The sequence below is a fragment of the Salvelinus alpinus genome, chromosome 2 (genome assembly GCF_045679555.1).
Source record: "Salvelinus alpinus chromosome 2, SLU_Salpinus.1, whole genome shotgun sequence".
NCBI classification, from domain to species: domain Eukaryota; kingdom Metazoa; phylum Chordata; class Actinopteri; order Salmoniformes; family Salmonidae; genus Salvelinus; species Salvelinus alpinus.
This window is the reverse complement of record NC_092087.1, coordinates 40,330,252-40,346,342: the sequence shown is the minus strand read 5'-3', so window position 1 is coordinate 40,346,342 and position 16,091 is coordinate 40,330,252. Positions and strand designations below refer to the sequence as shown.

The 16,091-nt window shown below is 44.3% G+C and overlaps 1 protein-coding gene across 4 annotated transcripts in view; it reads left to right on the top strand.

The window, feature by feature from the left end:
• Positions 1–16,091, top strand: part of LOC139561101 (arf-GAP with GTPase, ANK repeat and PH domain-containing protein 1-like) — a 69,081-nt gene that overhangs the window by 48,572 nt on the left and 4,418 nt on the right. For 2 of the 4 annotated variants that reach the window (XM_071377984.1, XM_071377967.1), the window contains exons 2-18: positions 3,132–3,190; positions 3,685–3,772; positions 4,110–4,195; positions 4,389–4,530; positions 4,861–4,995; positions 5,196–5,317; positions 5,665–5,829; positions 6,601–6,687; positions 6,897–7,001; positions 8,193–8,358; positions 8,697–8,816; positions 9,013–9,150; positions 9,574–9,633; positions 11,162–11,313; positions 11,996–12,086; positions 14,044–14,266; positions 14,577–14,928. In XM_071377984.1, coding sequence (XP_071234085.1) covers positions 3,132–3,190; positions 3,685–3,772; positions 4,110–4,195; positions 4,389–4,530; positions 4,861–4,995; positions 5,196–5,317; positions 5,665–5,829; positions 6,601–6,687; positions 6,897–7,001; positions 8,193–8,358; positions 8,697–8,816; positions 9,013–9,150; positions 9,574–9,633; positions 11,162–11,313; positions 11,996–12,086; positions 14,044–14,266; positions 14,577–14,928 — 2,291 coding nt within the window. The remainder of the gene's footprint in view (positions 1–3,131; positions 3,191–3,684; positions 3,773–4,109; positions 4,196–4,388; positions 4,531–4,860; positions 4,996–5,195; positions 5,318–5,664; positions 5,830–6,600; positions 6,688–6,896; positions 7,002–8,192; positions 8,359–8,696; positions 8,817–9,012; positions 9,151–9,573; positions 9,634–11,161; positions 11,314–11,995; positions 12,087–14,043; positions 14,267–14,576; positions 14,929–16,091) is intronic. The other 2 variants (XM_071377993.1, XM_071377975.1) reach the window with 1 other exon arrangement.

Here is a 16,091-nt window from a genome sequence, read left to right as displayed (position 1 = left end):
ATCAGGAATCGGTTCTCTGGATAGAGGGACTGTTCTACACGGTGTATGCGTGCGTGCATTGCAGAATTTGCTTGTTAATGTTTTTATTTCCCATCCATCACTCCAGTCTTCTTTAGTATATTGACATGTGTTTAGATGAATAAAATACAAGGTTGTTTGTTAATCATCACACACACACACACACACACACACACATAAACTGGCACGCTAGCTCTGGGTTCCATCCACAGAGCTGCTAATGAACTTGAGCCTCACCACTGCAGCCCCACTGAGCCTGGGCAATTAATTTGCACTGCTCCTTTGCAGCTCTACCTCATTCTCTCACTCCCTCTCTCCTTCTTCCCTTCCTCCCCTAACTCTATATTCTGTGCCATCTGGACCTGCGACAGGGCACGTATGGGGGCACACACACTGCAGTGGCGGCAGTGGCCACTTGGAACGGCGCGGCACACCTCACAGCTTCAGAGTGCTGTGATGCGCGACGGCCGGTGACTTTGAAAGTCTCCCCTCCTCTAAGCAGGCTTTAGGCAGGAGGCAGACAGGGAGAGGGAACACGTGATCATGACATTGACCCTATGTATTAATCAGTCTCGCTTTCTTTCTCTCTCTTTCTCTATATAAACTCAGCAAAAAAAGAAACTTCCCTTTTTCAGGGCCCTGTCTTTCAAAGATAATTCGTAGAAATCCAAATAACTTCACAGACCTTCCTTGTAAAGGGTTTAAACGCTGTTTCCCATGCTTCTTAAATGAACCATAAACAATTAATGAACATGCACCTGTGGAACGGTCGTTAAGACACTAACAGCTAGGCAAATAAAGTATGAAAACTTAGGACATTAAAGAGGCCTTTCTACTGACTCTGAAAAACACCAAAAGAAAGATGCCCAGGGTCCCTGCTCATCTGTGTGAACGTACCTTAGGCATGCTGCAAGGAGGCATGAGGACTGCAGATGTGGCCAGGGCAATATATTGCAATGTCCGTATTGTGAGACGCCTAAGACAGCGCTACAGGGAGACAGGACGGACAGGTGATCGACCTCGCAGTGGCAGACCACGTGTAACAACACCTGCACAGGATCGGTACATCCGAACATCACACCTGCGGGACAGGTACAGGATGGCAACAACAACTTCCCGAGTTACACCAGGAACGCACAATCCCTCTATCAGTGCTCAGACTGTCCGCAATAGTGTTAGGGTTGCGTAAGTTCAACTGAGATAGGAACAATAGGACACCTGAACTTGATTAAAATAATTGTTTAATTCAAAAGTTAATAAATGGCAAATGCAATTTCCGTATATACGGGTTCAATGTTTCATCACGCAGGATAAGACAGAGAACTGATTTGTTCCTGACAAAGATAGTATATTATACTCATGACAGAGATAGTTCCCGCTTCCGAGCCGGCCTGTCAGAGTAGAGACTGGGCGTGGTTTAGACTCACCCAGCCTATCGTTGGTGTTGGCGCTTTAAGCCAGTCCTGGCCCCTTAGCGCATGTGATGTCCTGTCGCTGTTGCTGTGTAGATTACGCTCCTTCACCCCAAAGACTGAGGTCAGACAGCTCTGTAATATTGTCTGAGCTATTCACACCTGTTATACAATGTCCACTGTTCTCGCTCAAGGCTAACTACAGCTTCCCAGCTTCTTATCTGAGCTAACTGTTACTTCCAGCACACACACACAGACATCCAGGCGCCCAGGCCAACAGGTTGTCAATATCCAATCACATTTAATACAGTTGCTAATCACGTTTGTTATAGTATTCAATCACATATGATATAGTTGCTAATCACGTTTGTTATAGTATTCAATCACATATGATATAGTTGCTAATCACGTTTGTTATAGTATTGGGTTATAGTCCATTGTACACCACAGTCAGCAGTCTCATGATTCACCCCCTCCTGTGTCTCTCTAAGATTAGCACAGTCTCGGTCACACAGTACAGCTTCACACTACTGATACATTTGTTTCATACACACACATATTTCATACAGTACAGCGCTCTCTTTAACACACACACACATTTCAGGCTGATATTCATGGTTAGGCCCTGAGCACTGGTAAGAGTGAGAACAATGGAAAATGCAGGTTCACAAGAGTCAGCAATTCAAACTTTAATACATAAGAAGCCCTACTAGCTTATAGTTAGTTAAGCATGTCAAAAAACCTTTATAAAACCCCACAATAGGCTGAGAGAGGCTGGACTGAGGGCCTGTAGGCCTGTTGTCTGGTGAGGACCTGCCTTACATCACTGGCAACAAGGTTGCCTATGGGCACAAAGGCACCATCGCTGGACCAGACAAGACTGGCAAAAAGTGCTCTTCACTGACGAGTCTCAGTTTTGTCTCACCAGGGGTAATGGTCGGATTGGCGTTTATCGTCGAAGGAATGAGCGTTACACCGAGGCCTGTACTCTGGAGCGGGATCGATTTGGAAGTGGAGGGTCCTTCATGGTCTGGGGCGGTGTGTCACAGCATCATCGGACTGAGCTTGTTGTCATTGCAGGCAATCTCAACGCTGTGCGTTACAGGGAAGACATCCTCCTCCCTCGTGGTACCCTTCCTGCAGGCTCATCCTGACATGACCCTCCAGCATGACAATGCCACCAGCCATACTGCTCGTTCTGTGCATGATTTCCTGCAAGACAGGAATGTCAGTGTTCTGCCATGGCCAGCGAAGAGTCTGGATCTCAATCCCATTGAGCACATTTGGGACCTGTTGGATCGGAGGGTGAGGGCTAGGGCCATTCCCCCCAGAAATGTCTGGGATCTTGCAGGTTCCTTGGTGGAAGAGGTGGGGTAACATCTCACAGCAAGAACTGGCAAATCTGGTGCAGTCAATGAGGAAGAGATGCACTGCAGTACTTAATGCAGCTGGTGGCCACATCAGATACTGACTTTTGATTTTGACCCCCCCCCTTTGTTCAGGGACACATTATTCAATTTCTGTTAGTCACATGTCTGTGGAACTTGTTCAGTTTATGTCTGTTGTTGAATCTTATGTTCATACAAGTATTTACACATGTTAAGTTTGCTGAAAATAAACGCAGTTGACAGTGAGTGGATGTTTATTTTTTTGCTGAGTTTATATATATATATCTCTTTCTCTCCCTTTTTCTGTATACAGCGGCGTGCACTAACAGTCAAGAATGGACCTTCAGTCGAACCGTCCAAGAGCTCCATCTGGTGAGAGCGGTGTTGTTATCATTATTGTAGTCATTCCAGTAGAATAGGTAATACGTGTAGTCTTGGCTTCAACAGAGACTGTAACAGTGTATTATAATGTACTTTATAAACTGGGTGGTTTGAGCCCTGAATGCTGATTGGCTGACAGCCGTGGTATATCAGACCGTATACCACGGTATGACAAAACCATTTATTTTTACTGCTCTAATTACGTTAGTAACCAGTTTAATAATAGCAATAAGGCACCTCGGGGGTTTGTGGTATATGGCTAATATACCACAGCTAAGGGCTCTACCCAGGCACTCCGCATTGCATCGTGCTTAAGAACAGCCCTTAGCCGTGGTATATTGGCCATATACCACACCCCCCCCATGCCTTATTGCTTAAGTATGCTATGATGACGTAAATAGTAGTAGTTGTAGAAGAGTAGGGCAAACATGTCAAACAGAGTGGGGTAAACGTGTGTGTGTGTGTGTGTGTATGTGTGTATCCAGGGGGTGTTGGGAGGTCTCCGCAGTGGAAAGTCAGCCTTGGTCCACAGACACATGACTGGGAGCTACCTCCCGCTAGAGAACCCAGATGGTGAGTTTGACATCATCTCCACACAGACATACTGTGCTGTGTACTTAAAGGGGCAATCAGCAGTTCAAACAACAGCAAATCGTACACCCCGCCAGTGTTTTGGCAAATAGCTGAGGAATGGGTGTGGAAAATGTATCCACTCTCAAATTCATAGTTAGATCTATGGATTCCTGTATAGACAATACTACTAACACGAAGGGCTTAACACAAAGGGCTTCTTGTAACGATCTTGGCCTCTCTCTCTCTCTCGCACTCTCTCACGCTCGCTCACTCACTGACTCACTCGTGCTTTCTCTCTCTCTCTCTCTCTTGCTCTCTCTGTCTCTCTGTCTCTCAGAGGGCAGGTATAAGAAGGAGGTGCTGGTTGATGGTAACAGTCACATGTTGCTGATCAGGGAGGAGACAGGACCCCCAGATGCACAGGTAGGTGGAGGCTTTACTGACTACAGACTGATGAGTAGTGAGTCTCCTTTAAAACACAGAGTTCACTCTGACACAGTGATATGAACCTATACGTTCTCCGTGTACTCGCTCTATTTCACTCCTTCTCTCCCCATTTGTCTACCTCTTTTTCCATCTCCCATCCTCCCCTGCCGTCTCACCCCCTCCCCTCCAGATGGCTAACTGGGTGGACGGGGTCATCCTGGTCTTCAGTCTGGAGAATGAGGCCAGTTTCCAGGAAGTGTACAGGAACTACAGCGAGCTGGGCTCTCACCGCAACATCGCTGAGATCCCCTTCATAGTCGTGGGCACCCAAGGTAAGACCCTACTCATACCCAAACAACCCATGTTATTCTAAAGATAACATCATGTGGAGTCTATATGGGTTTATGAAGGTTTCCAATGAGATGTAGTGTTGATGTAGTTTCCCAATGGGGTGTAGTGTTGATGTAACTTGGAATGTAGTGTTTAAAAAAAAAAAAGTGCAATTGTGCACCGCCCCATGGGTCTCCCGGTCGCGGCCGGCAGTGACAGAGCCTGCATTCGAACCAGGATCTCTAGTGACACAGCGATGCAGTGCCTTAGACTACTGCGCCACTCAGAAGGCCCTTGGAATGTATTGTTGATGTAGTTTCTCCTTCCTCCAGATAAAATCACCAGCACCAACCCTCGGGTGATAGAGGACGCCAGGGCCAGACAGCTGTGTTCAGACGTGAGGCGCTGTACCTACTACGAGACCTGCGCTACCTACGGCCTCAACGTCAACCGCGTCTTCACCGAGGGTGAGGACATGCGCGCATGCACACATACACACACACATACTGCTCCTTTTCAGTTCTTTCAGTACAATGTTGCTGCTTAACTTGGATTTTGACTGAATAAACCAATTAAATGAATTTCATATTCATCTATAGGAGGATCTAGAAAGATGACTGTCTGACGAGTAGTGTTTGTATTTGTCATCTCTCTCTCTCTACCACAGCTGCCCACAAGATCATGGCAGTGAAGAAGCAGGCAGCTATACTGGCCTCCTGTAAATCCCTGCCCAACTCTCCCAGTCACTCTGGAGGCTCTACGCCAGTGTCAGGAGTCTTTCCTGGGCAGGTACAGCAGCAACTTTGGCCTCTAGTCCTCCATACTGGATCTTCAGACATCATTCTTTCACTCTCTGTAATCTCTCACTCTCTCTTTTCAAATATGTCTGTCACTCTTTCTGTCTCTCTCTCTGTCTCTCTCAGGCCAGTAATGGCCCAGTAACTGGCCCAAATCAATAAGATGTTAATAATGTTGGACTGGTAGTGTTCAGATCAGTGCCTAATCAGATATATAGATTTTGTTCACATATTTTTTTTCAGATCTTCAGACATCATTCTTTCACTCTCTGTAATCTCTCACTCTCTCTTTTCAAATTTGTCTGTCACTCTTTCTGTCTCTCTCTCTGTCTCTCTCAGGCCAGTAATGGTGGTCAGAGCAGTGACTACTCGTCCTCTCTGCCCTCCACCCCAGTGATCAGTCATAAGGAGATCGGTGGGGCAGCAGGCGGGGAGAGGCTGGGCAGTGCCACCCCAGGGTCTGTCCACAGCGCCTCCCGGCGACGCACCGGCTCCCGCTTCACGGTAACATACCCACCATCATGTATACACACGCAGGCGCCCACCCCCCCACACACACACACACACTTTCACTGACTTTAGTTTCCTCATCGACCAATCTATAACCCTCTCAGGGGCCCTGTGCTTTCTTTGAAATGTACTCTTCTTTATTTTGAAAAAATTGTACCCCCCTTTTTCTCCCCAATTTCGTGGTATCCAATTGTTAGTAGTTACTATCTTGTCTCATCGCTACAACTCCTGTACGGGCTCGGGAGAGACGAAGGTCGAGAGCCATGCGTCCTCCGAAACACAACCCAACCAAGCCGCACTGCTTCTTAACACAGCGCGCATCCAACCCGGAAGCCAGCCGCACCAATGTGTCGGAGGAAACACCGTGCACCTGGCGACCTAGGTTAGCGCGCACTGCGCCCGGCCCGCCACAGGAGTCGCTGGTGCGCGATGAGACAAGGATATCCCTACCGGCCAAACCCTCCCTAACCCGGACGACGCTAGGCCAATTGTGTGTCGCCCCACGGACCTCCCGGTCGCGGCCGGCTGCGACAGAGACTGGGCGCGAACCCAGAGTCTCTGGTGGCACAGCTAGCGCTGCGATGCAGTGCCCTAGACCACTACGCCACCCGGGAGGCCGAAATGTACTCTTCTTAGCTCTGTTCATGGATTATAGTCCCTCTCCTTAGCCTTTTTCTACACTCTCTGTCTGTATATTTCTCTGAATCTCTCTCACTCTGTTTTCTCCTGTTAATTGTTGTCGCTTGTCCTGTGCCTTGTTTGCAGGGCCGTAGGGGCAGTGACTCGGAGAGGAGGAGTACAGACAGTAAGACAGGAGACCTGGGCAGTGGACGCTCCATCCCCATTAAACAGGTGGGTGACAGTACATCCTGTAGGAGCTGTGTAGAGGGGAACTCACAGCAGTCTTTAGGAGCTCACCACAAACAATGAACTAACATCATGGAGCTAGGAGAGGGATTCAACTTACCTTTGAGAATTTCTAGGCTCTTTTGGCATAAGGGTGACGAACGATAACAAAGAACAGATAAAGAATGTTATCCTTGTCTCCTCTCCTCCACCAGAGTATCCTGCTGAAGCGCAGTGGCAACTCCCTCAACAAGGAATGGAAGAAGAAATATGTCACGCTGTCCAACAACGGCATGCTCTCCTATCACTCAAGCGTCAATGTGAGTCAATGCACTGACACACAAGTGCTACACTATTGTCTAGCTGTTTGTATGGACACATCCCTAATAACTTCACATATACTGTAGCTGATTAGAGACACACATTTATGATAGAGCTTCCTTAGATTGACAAATGGAGTTTGTCTTTTTGACCACATGACCTGACAGGGAAAACTCTGGGCTCTATGACAGGGACTTTGGAGTATGGTTGGATAATGAATCCCAGAGTTGGCTAAAGAGGTATGGTTTGTGGGTCGTTCCACGAAATGAGTGCCATTGATATTTTAAGTACAAATATTTAATTTTAAAAGCCTTTTGTATTCAATTAATTGCCATAAATAAAAAATTATGAATAAAGACAGCATTTTGACATGTTCCTCTGTGCACCCTCTTTGACTTCTAGGAAGATGTTAACCCACTTAATCCCAACATTTACCCAACTTCTCACCATCATTGTAAATCCCTAGTTGTTATGTTGCTGTCACAGTCATTTCTGGTGATTATTATTTATTTAATGTGATTTAGTGATTCATTCTATGGTAAAAAGAAAACGAAATTTCCCTCATTTTAATGTCAACCCTGTTACGTGAACTAAACTCTTGTTTTAATATGGTCAAACTATTCCTTTTTCATAATCTTTTTCAAAAGAAACATTGAACAACTTCTAGTCAAACCCTAGTGTAAAAGCAGGTGAGCTGGTTCTACTATTTTTGGCAATTTTCTGGTGTTTTGTGGAGGATAACTGAGTGGGTCGAGCATAACACATCAACCCTGTTACCCATAGATAGACAGGCTAGAAACGTTTTAACAATATATTTTTTGGGGGAAGCTTGCATTCAATTGCCCCTCCCTGTTGCACACAACAAGCTTGTCACCAAGGGATTCATGGCTGATTTAAGATGAAATCGTCAACCGTGTTACTTTACTTGCACTTATTTTTTTTATTTAACCTCCTTGAGATGTTTATTTGTATTAAGTTGAACATGTGCTCTTTATGACAGAATGTAAAAACTAGGTGAAACAAAATGTTTTTCCCCCCACCAAGTTACACTGCTCAAAAGGCAGCCAATTGGTGGAACGACTCTTGTTTAACCTGCTGAACACTGTATTGAATCCCAGAACGGATTGGACCATGTTACAATACCACTATATATTTTCTGTAATGGTTGACCTTTCCCCCTGACCTGGCAGGACTACATGCAGAATGCCCATGGGAAGGAAATGGACATGCTGCGTGTGACTGTGAAGGTGCCAGGGAAACGCCCGCCCCGCGCTGGTGCCGTCCCTTCCTGTGGCCCTCCGCCCGGCCTCAACGGCCTGGTCAAAGACGTACAGGTGCCTGAGGGGGCCAGTGCAGGTAAAAGGGGCCCCAAAAGGATAGCCACTCTTTATCACTCTCTCTCCCCTTTCATTCTCCTTCTCTCTGAATCTAATTTAGAGCATATTCTCTCTATCCATCTTGGTGTCTCACTGTTTTGCCATCATTCTCCCTGTAACTTGCTCTTCTTCAGACATTTTCTTTCATCCATCTTTCACCAGATTTGGGATGTAAAAAAACATTGCACTTATGTAATAGAACATAAATAAACACTTGACAACTTTTTGAGTGATCTACATTCTTTGCTTTGATCACTGAATTGTCATGAGTGTCTTTATGTAATATTTATTTTTAATGTATTTCTCTCTCCCCCATAGTCCCTGGTAGTGGCAGTAACCTCCTGCCGGTAGAGGAGGGGGCGGGAGGAGGGTTGTCAGAGGGGTGCAGAGGGGTGCAGCGCTGTCCCTCTACTGTCTCCTACAAGACCCAAAGTGTGGGTACGTACACCGCCTCGTCCTCTGTGGACTTTGTTTATTTATTTTGTCACTTTTGAATTTGCTTGCATCTCTAGTGTACTCTTATTTGAGTTATTGTGGATATGATTCTCCACTAGATTCACATACCCGTGAGTTTTTTTGTACTATTATACCATATGACACAAACTTATTTCCTGTGCTTGTGTGCCTGTGGCAGACACTGCCATCGAGGGTGTGTCCAACCCCTCCTCCTCTAAAGACACAGGCCCCGCCTCCCCGATGGTTGACAGGAAGAAGCATCGCAAGAAGAAGAGCATGAACCTGAAAGGAGACACAGCAATTGGCCAAGCAGATGGTAAGCTTCCAACAGTAGTGTATTCAGGGTTTAGTGAGGTAAAACATTCAGAACATTGCAGATAGAACTGTATGAGATTCAATAGAATGTGTTCAACACATTACATTTCTATCTGAACATTGCATCCTCCTGTACAAATCTTTGTTGAGGAATTTTAGACTTTGTGTAGACTTTGTTTGTGGATAAACTTGAAACTAAATTTGAAAGTGATTTAGAAATGGGTCAATACTGAACATACGTCTAAAGAAAAACATCGCTCTCATCTGTTATTGCCCTGCTGCTTGAAAATGTCTACTTATTTTCTCCAAAATATCTGCCGTTATCCCTTTTCTCTCCTCCTCCTTTTCTCCTGTGCTCCTTCATTCTCTCTCTCTCCCCTCTGCTTTCCTGGGACGTCTGCTCTGCTAATCTCATACCCTGTAGCAAAGCGCAAAATGTGGAAACTAAAAAGCTTTGGTAGCTTAAGAAACATAAACAAGACAGGTAATGAGGGTGTGTGTCTGTCTGTCTGTCAGCCCTACTTTTCATCCTGACTGCATGTCTCTGTCCTTTCGTCTGTTCATCCATCTTGTATGTCTGTCCTGCTGCCTGCTTTTCTGTTTGTCAATTTCTATGTCACTGTGTCTGCTTTTAAGATGCAATAGCACCATATTGAGTTCTCTTTTGAGCAGTGTTCATTTTGGCAGCTATTTTAGATTTAGTTTTAGTCTTAAAATAGCTTTTAATCTTAGTCACATTTGAGTAATTTCATCGTTAGTTTTAGTTATTATCAGTCGACTAAAACTCTGGACAAATTTAGTCTAGTTTTAGTCACAGACATTTTAGTTACATAAGTCAGTGTATTTGTATCTATTAAATAATGAATATTCAGGCTACCTTGTACTTTCATCATGTGCACATTCAGATAGCCTTGTCCAACTATGCCCTCGTATACCTTAGCTGGCAACATTGATATTGTGGCAGATTGTAACCAATGCCAGCCATAATTAACCATATAGGCTATATAGCCTTGGCTACAGGTTAAACAATTTACAGCTCTGATTTTCTCCCCATACAGTGGTTTCCTTGAAAATACAATAGGTTGAGCTTTTCAAAAATGCCAGAAGTATTACTGTACTCCTAATATTCAACAAATAGCATTCATTTTTCCCCCATAGGAAACACAACTCATACTTGCGGAACGCGGCACGGGAACGGCAACACAGATGAATGAATAACAGTGCACATGGAAAAATAGAGTCTACGTGAATGTAAGAGAGAGGGTAAACATTGTTTCTAGTTGAGGTCAGTTACAAGTCAAATGTCCTGGCTTCGCATCAGTTCAAAAGATTGACGAGTGATTGAAGTGACCGCCTGGGATCTGTGCGGAGTGCTGAACACATCAGCTCAATCAGACCACACACTGAAAGATGACAATTTTGCCAATGAGAGGATTGCATGAATTATTCTGCATGCCTGCTTATGATTGGACAAAGCAGATGAAAGGGAATTAAATGTACATTAGTCTCAGGTTGAATTCTCGTCTTGTCACATTTTCGTCGACTAAAATGAAAAGTAATTTGTAATAGTTGTAGTTTTTTCCCCAGGGCATCTCATCTCGTTATCATCATAGTTAAGTTAGGAAAAATAAGCTGTTGATGAGTGTTTTTCATCATAGTTATTGTTGACGAAATTAACACTGCTCTTGAGAAAGCGCCTATCTCCATTCAGTAATAGTCTTCTCTCCATATACTCCATACATCTTCATTTGTCCACCATGACAGCAATGCAATAATGCATGCCGATGTCTACTTAGCAGATAAGAGCTGTTTGGCGATCCACCACCAATCATCATTGTGATGGAGGAAGAAACCCTCTGAATCCACTGTATGGTAATTTGTCACTAGGGCCATGAGTTTAACCTGACCTCAGGCCTAATTGGACCAGGTCATATAGTCAACTCAGGGCCCTATTTATCATGTTTTGCCTGTCTCTAATACAAGCCTATATATTGTCTGTGTTCTGTTATCAGACGAGGATAACTTTGACTTCCTTATCGTGTCAAGCACGGGCCAGACGTGGCACTTTGAGGCCCAGAGTGTGGAGGAAAGGGACGCCTGGGTGACTGCCATCGAGAGCCAGATCCTGGCCAGCCTGCAGCTGTGTGAGAGCAGCAAGAACAAGGCAAGGATGCAGACGTACACACACAAATCAAATCACATTGTATTGGTCACATGCACATGGTTAGCAGATGTTATTGCAAGTGTAGCGAAATGCTTGTGCTTCTAGTTCCGACAGTGCAGCAATATCTAACATGTAATCGAACAATTCCACAACAACTACCTAATACACACAAATCTAAGTAAAGGAATGGAATAAGAATATATACATATAAATATATGGATGAGCAATGACTGAGCGGCATTGGCAAGATGCAATAGATGGTATAAAATACAGTATATACTTATGAGATGAGTAATGCAAGATATGTAAACATTATTAAAGTGGCATTATTAAGTGACTAGTGATCCACTTATTAAAGTGACAAATGATTTCAAGTCTCTATGTAGGCAGCAGCCTCTCTGTGCTAGTGATGGCTGTTTAACAGTCTGATGACCTTGAGATAGAAGCTGTTTTTCAGTCTCTCGGTCCCAGCTTTGATGCACATGTACTGGCCTCGCCTTCTGCATGGTAGCGGGGTGAACAGAAAGTGGCTCGGATGGTTGTTGTCCGCACGTACACAGAGACACACAGGCACTCACACCCACACGCATTACAAGAAAATATCTGCATCTGGCAAAGTGTATTGTCTTGGAAACCAGCTATTACTAAGGAGAGACTAATTGTGTGTTTGCGTGTTCCACAGGCTCGTAAGAACAGCCAGAGTGAAGCTGTGGCGCTGCAGGCTATCCGTAACGCCAAGGGCAACAGCCTCTGTGTGGACTGTGAAGCACCTAGTTAGTCAACTCATTCATTACTGTTGGTTGTATCTCACTTTGCTGCTCTCTTTCTGTTTATTCAATTTCTCTTTCCTTTTGTGCTCTACTGCTTTTTCTGCTTTCTCATCCATCTTACTGTCTAGCTAGCGCATAACGTTCTGAGGACCATATGTTTCTTAGAGCTTGGCGAGATGGTTATTTCACATACAATCTTCCCACAACTTTCTGGGAATGGTGCAGGATAGTTGCTTGGCTTTGGAAAATTCTCAGCACATTTAAGAAACTTGACAAAAAAAAAAATCTTGGTATTTCATTAATATAACAGAATTCCTAAAAGTTCAAACATGGTTAAATTTAATTTTGGTAATGTTCTAGGAACTTTCTCCAACTGGTTTGACATTGGAAATGTTCTCAAATAGTTCAGAGAATATTAAGAAACAATGTTCTTCTGTGGGAATTTCAGTACTAAAGCATAAAGCTTTGGGGCGGCAGGGTAGCCTAGTGGTTAGAGCGTTGGACTGAAAGGTTGCAAGTTCAAATCCCCGACCTGACTAGGTACAAATCTGTCGTTCTGCCCCTGAACAGGCAGTTAACCCACTGTTCCTAGGCCGTCATTGAAAATAAGAATTTGTTCTTAACTGACTTGCCTAGTTAAATAAAGGTAAAAAATAACGTTTCCTCATGGTTCAATTTAAAGTTATGTTCTTAAATTGTTCCAAGAACATTTAGAAACAACGTTCTTCTTGGGAATTTCAGTGCTAAAGCATAACGTTTCCTACAGGTTTCCTCTTGGTTCTATTTAAAGTCATGTTCTCAAATTGTTCCAAGAACGTTAACCATAAAAAACAAACTTTTGTAAAGTTCAGATAACCTTCTAAGAATATGATTTAAAAATATATATATTCAGTTCTGAGAATGTTAAGAAAACTTTCCATAAAAACCACCGGAAAACTTTACTAACGTTCAGAGAATGTTCTAAGAATGCTATTTAAAAACGTGTTCAAGTGTATTCAGGTGTGGTCGCCGCACCCACTAATTGGCCACACTTGATTTTAATGAGTGCTTGTTTCTTTTTAAATGGGGTCTGTTTGAACAGACTAAAATGAACAGCTTTGTATGCGTAACAAAACGTGGACTAATTCCATGGATAGAGAACAGAAGATTATGCCGTGTCACAATAAAAATACATGTGTTTGCATTATTAATGCCTAAAGAAATTAATTTCCATGTGTCCTATCTACCCTTGGAGTTCAAAATAAGCTATTAGTGTTATTAAAAGTCTTATTGAAACATTCAGTGAAGTTATTCAAAAACCTCCAAATAGCCTATAATTTTAGTTCTCAGGGTGTTAATAAAACCTCCCAGGAAAACTTAAGGAACTATAGTTCAACATTCTCAGAACATCCCTGCAACCTGAAAATAATTATTCCCAGAAAAGGCTAAATGTTCACTTCTGTTCTCAGAACGTTTAAAATTCTTTCAGTTTTACTGGTCAGGAAACGAATGGCTTTGTTCCCACAACCAATGTGAAACCAAAAACATACGTTCCCACAACTTCCATAGAATCAAATGTGCTAGCTGGGTGATCTCATTGAGCTTGGTTTTCAGTGGGTGTGGAACCGTTCTCCATCAGGGTTGGGGTCAATTCCATTTAAATTCCAGCCATTCCATTCCAGTTCTCTTCAATGGAACAATTGACATTTTAAATAGAGTTTGGTTCACTTTTTGAGGTGACAAAAATTAAAATTGACCCCAACACTGTTCTCCATATCCTTCCACTCTTTCTCCAGTGTAAATCCTACTCATGTAGTTGCAACTCAGAATAGAAATGGATTGCAATACCAGTAATCAAATCCCATCTCTGTATTTCCTCTCTGTTTATTCTATGCATGCAGTTTCAGGCCGGACTAAAACTGTACATGTTTTAGTCTACTATTTAGTGTGATTTCAGACCTTGCTGTCTCCCCTCTCTCAGACCCAACGTGGGCCAGTCTGAACCTGGGGGCTCTTATCTGCATTGAGTGTTCAGGGATCCACAGGAACCTGGGCACCCACCTGTCCCGTGTCCGCTCTCTAGACCTGGACGACCTGCCCAGAGAACTCACCCTGGTGCTGGGCGCCATTGGCAACCACCTGGCCAACAGCATCTGGGAGGGACGCACACTGGGCCGCCGGAAACCCACACCCGACGCCACCCGGTAGGAGGACTAGGGATACTGGAGGACATGGGATAGACACTGGGAAACAGAGGAGAGGATAGGACAGGGGAAGGGGACACTTAATAACGTGTGAATAAGTGGCAAGTTTGCTGGACTGCAGTTGCAGTATTAGTTATTGTTGTTATTGTAGAAGAGTTGCATTGATAGAAGTGTTAGAGCTAATAGTAGTAGAAAGTAGAAATAGTAGTGTGTGTAGATTCTGACTACATACACATGCCTGTTCACACACTCTGTTCCCTTGATAACTGTGTGTGTGTGTGTGTCTGTAACTGTGTCTGACTGATCCCAGAGAGGAGCGGGAATCGTGGATCCGGGCCAAGTATGAGCAGAGGCTGTTTGTGGCTCCGCTGGTCCCGCCTTCCCCCTCCATGTCCCCCAGGCAGGGGTCAGAGGTCAACACGCTATCGGCAAGTCTGCTGGTGGCCGTGATGGAGAGGGACCTCCCCCGCCTGCTCCTCCTCCTGGCCCACAGCACCAAGGACGACATTAACGCCCCACTCCGCCCAGGGGGTCACCTCTCTCCTCAGCTCCCTGCTGCATTCCCCAGCTCTCCCATGGGGGGATCCCCCCTGCCGCCCCACTCAGCGCTGCATGCTGCCTGCCAGCTCGCCGACGTGGTCATGACCCAGTTGCTGGTCTGGGTGAGAGAACATCCCTCCTTTAGTCTCTTCATCCTTTTCCATTTGTTGTCTTTCATCCACTCATGACACTACAGCCAAAGAATGGCAGAAATGTCAAATAAAATGTTATGTCACATGCTTTGTAAGTAACAGATACTACCCCGTAATGACATGTGTAGGGGTACTAACAGTGAAACGCTGTCAAGCCCTTCCCAACAAAGCAGAGTGAAGAAATACAATAGAGGAATCATAGAAAGATAATTACACAGTGAGTAATGATAACTTAGCTATATACACGAGGTACCAGTACCGAGTCGATGTGTAGGGGTACGAGGTAGTTGAGGTATATATGTACATATAGGTAAGGATAAGGTGACTAGGCAACAGGATAGATAATAAACAGTAACAGCAGCATATGTGTTGAGTCAAGAGTTGGTGCAAAAAGGGTCAATGTAGTTAGTTAAATAATTAACCAATAGCTACCCGGACTAACTACAGTACTTAGCAGTCTTATTCCTTGGGGGTAGAAGCTGTTCAGGGTCCTGTTGGTTCCAGACTTGATGTATTGCTTGCTGTGCGGCAGCAGAGAGAACAGTCTATGACTTGGGTGTAGTAGTGTGACACTTTCCGAATGCACTGTATAGCTATTTTTTGTAAAGTATTCAGACCCCTTCCCCTTTTCTACATTTTGTTACGTTATAGCCTTATTCTAAAATTGATACAAAAATGTTTTCCCCTCAATCTACACACACTACCCCGTAATGACAATCTACACACACTACCCCGTAATGACAATCTACACACACTACCCCATAATGACAATCTACACACACTACCCCGTAATGACAATCTACACACACTACCCCGTAATGACAATCTACACACACTACCCCGTAATGACAATCTACACACACTACCCCGTAATGACAATCTACACACACTACCCCGTAATGACAATCTACACACACTGCCCCATAATGACAATCTACACACACTACCCCATAATGACAATCTACACACACTACCCCATAATGACAATCTACACACACTACCCCATAATGACAATCTACACACACTACCCCATAATGACAATCTACACACACTACCCCGTAATGACAATCTACACACACTACCCCGTAATGACAATCTACACACACTACCCCGTAATGACAATCTACACACAC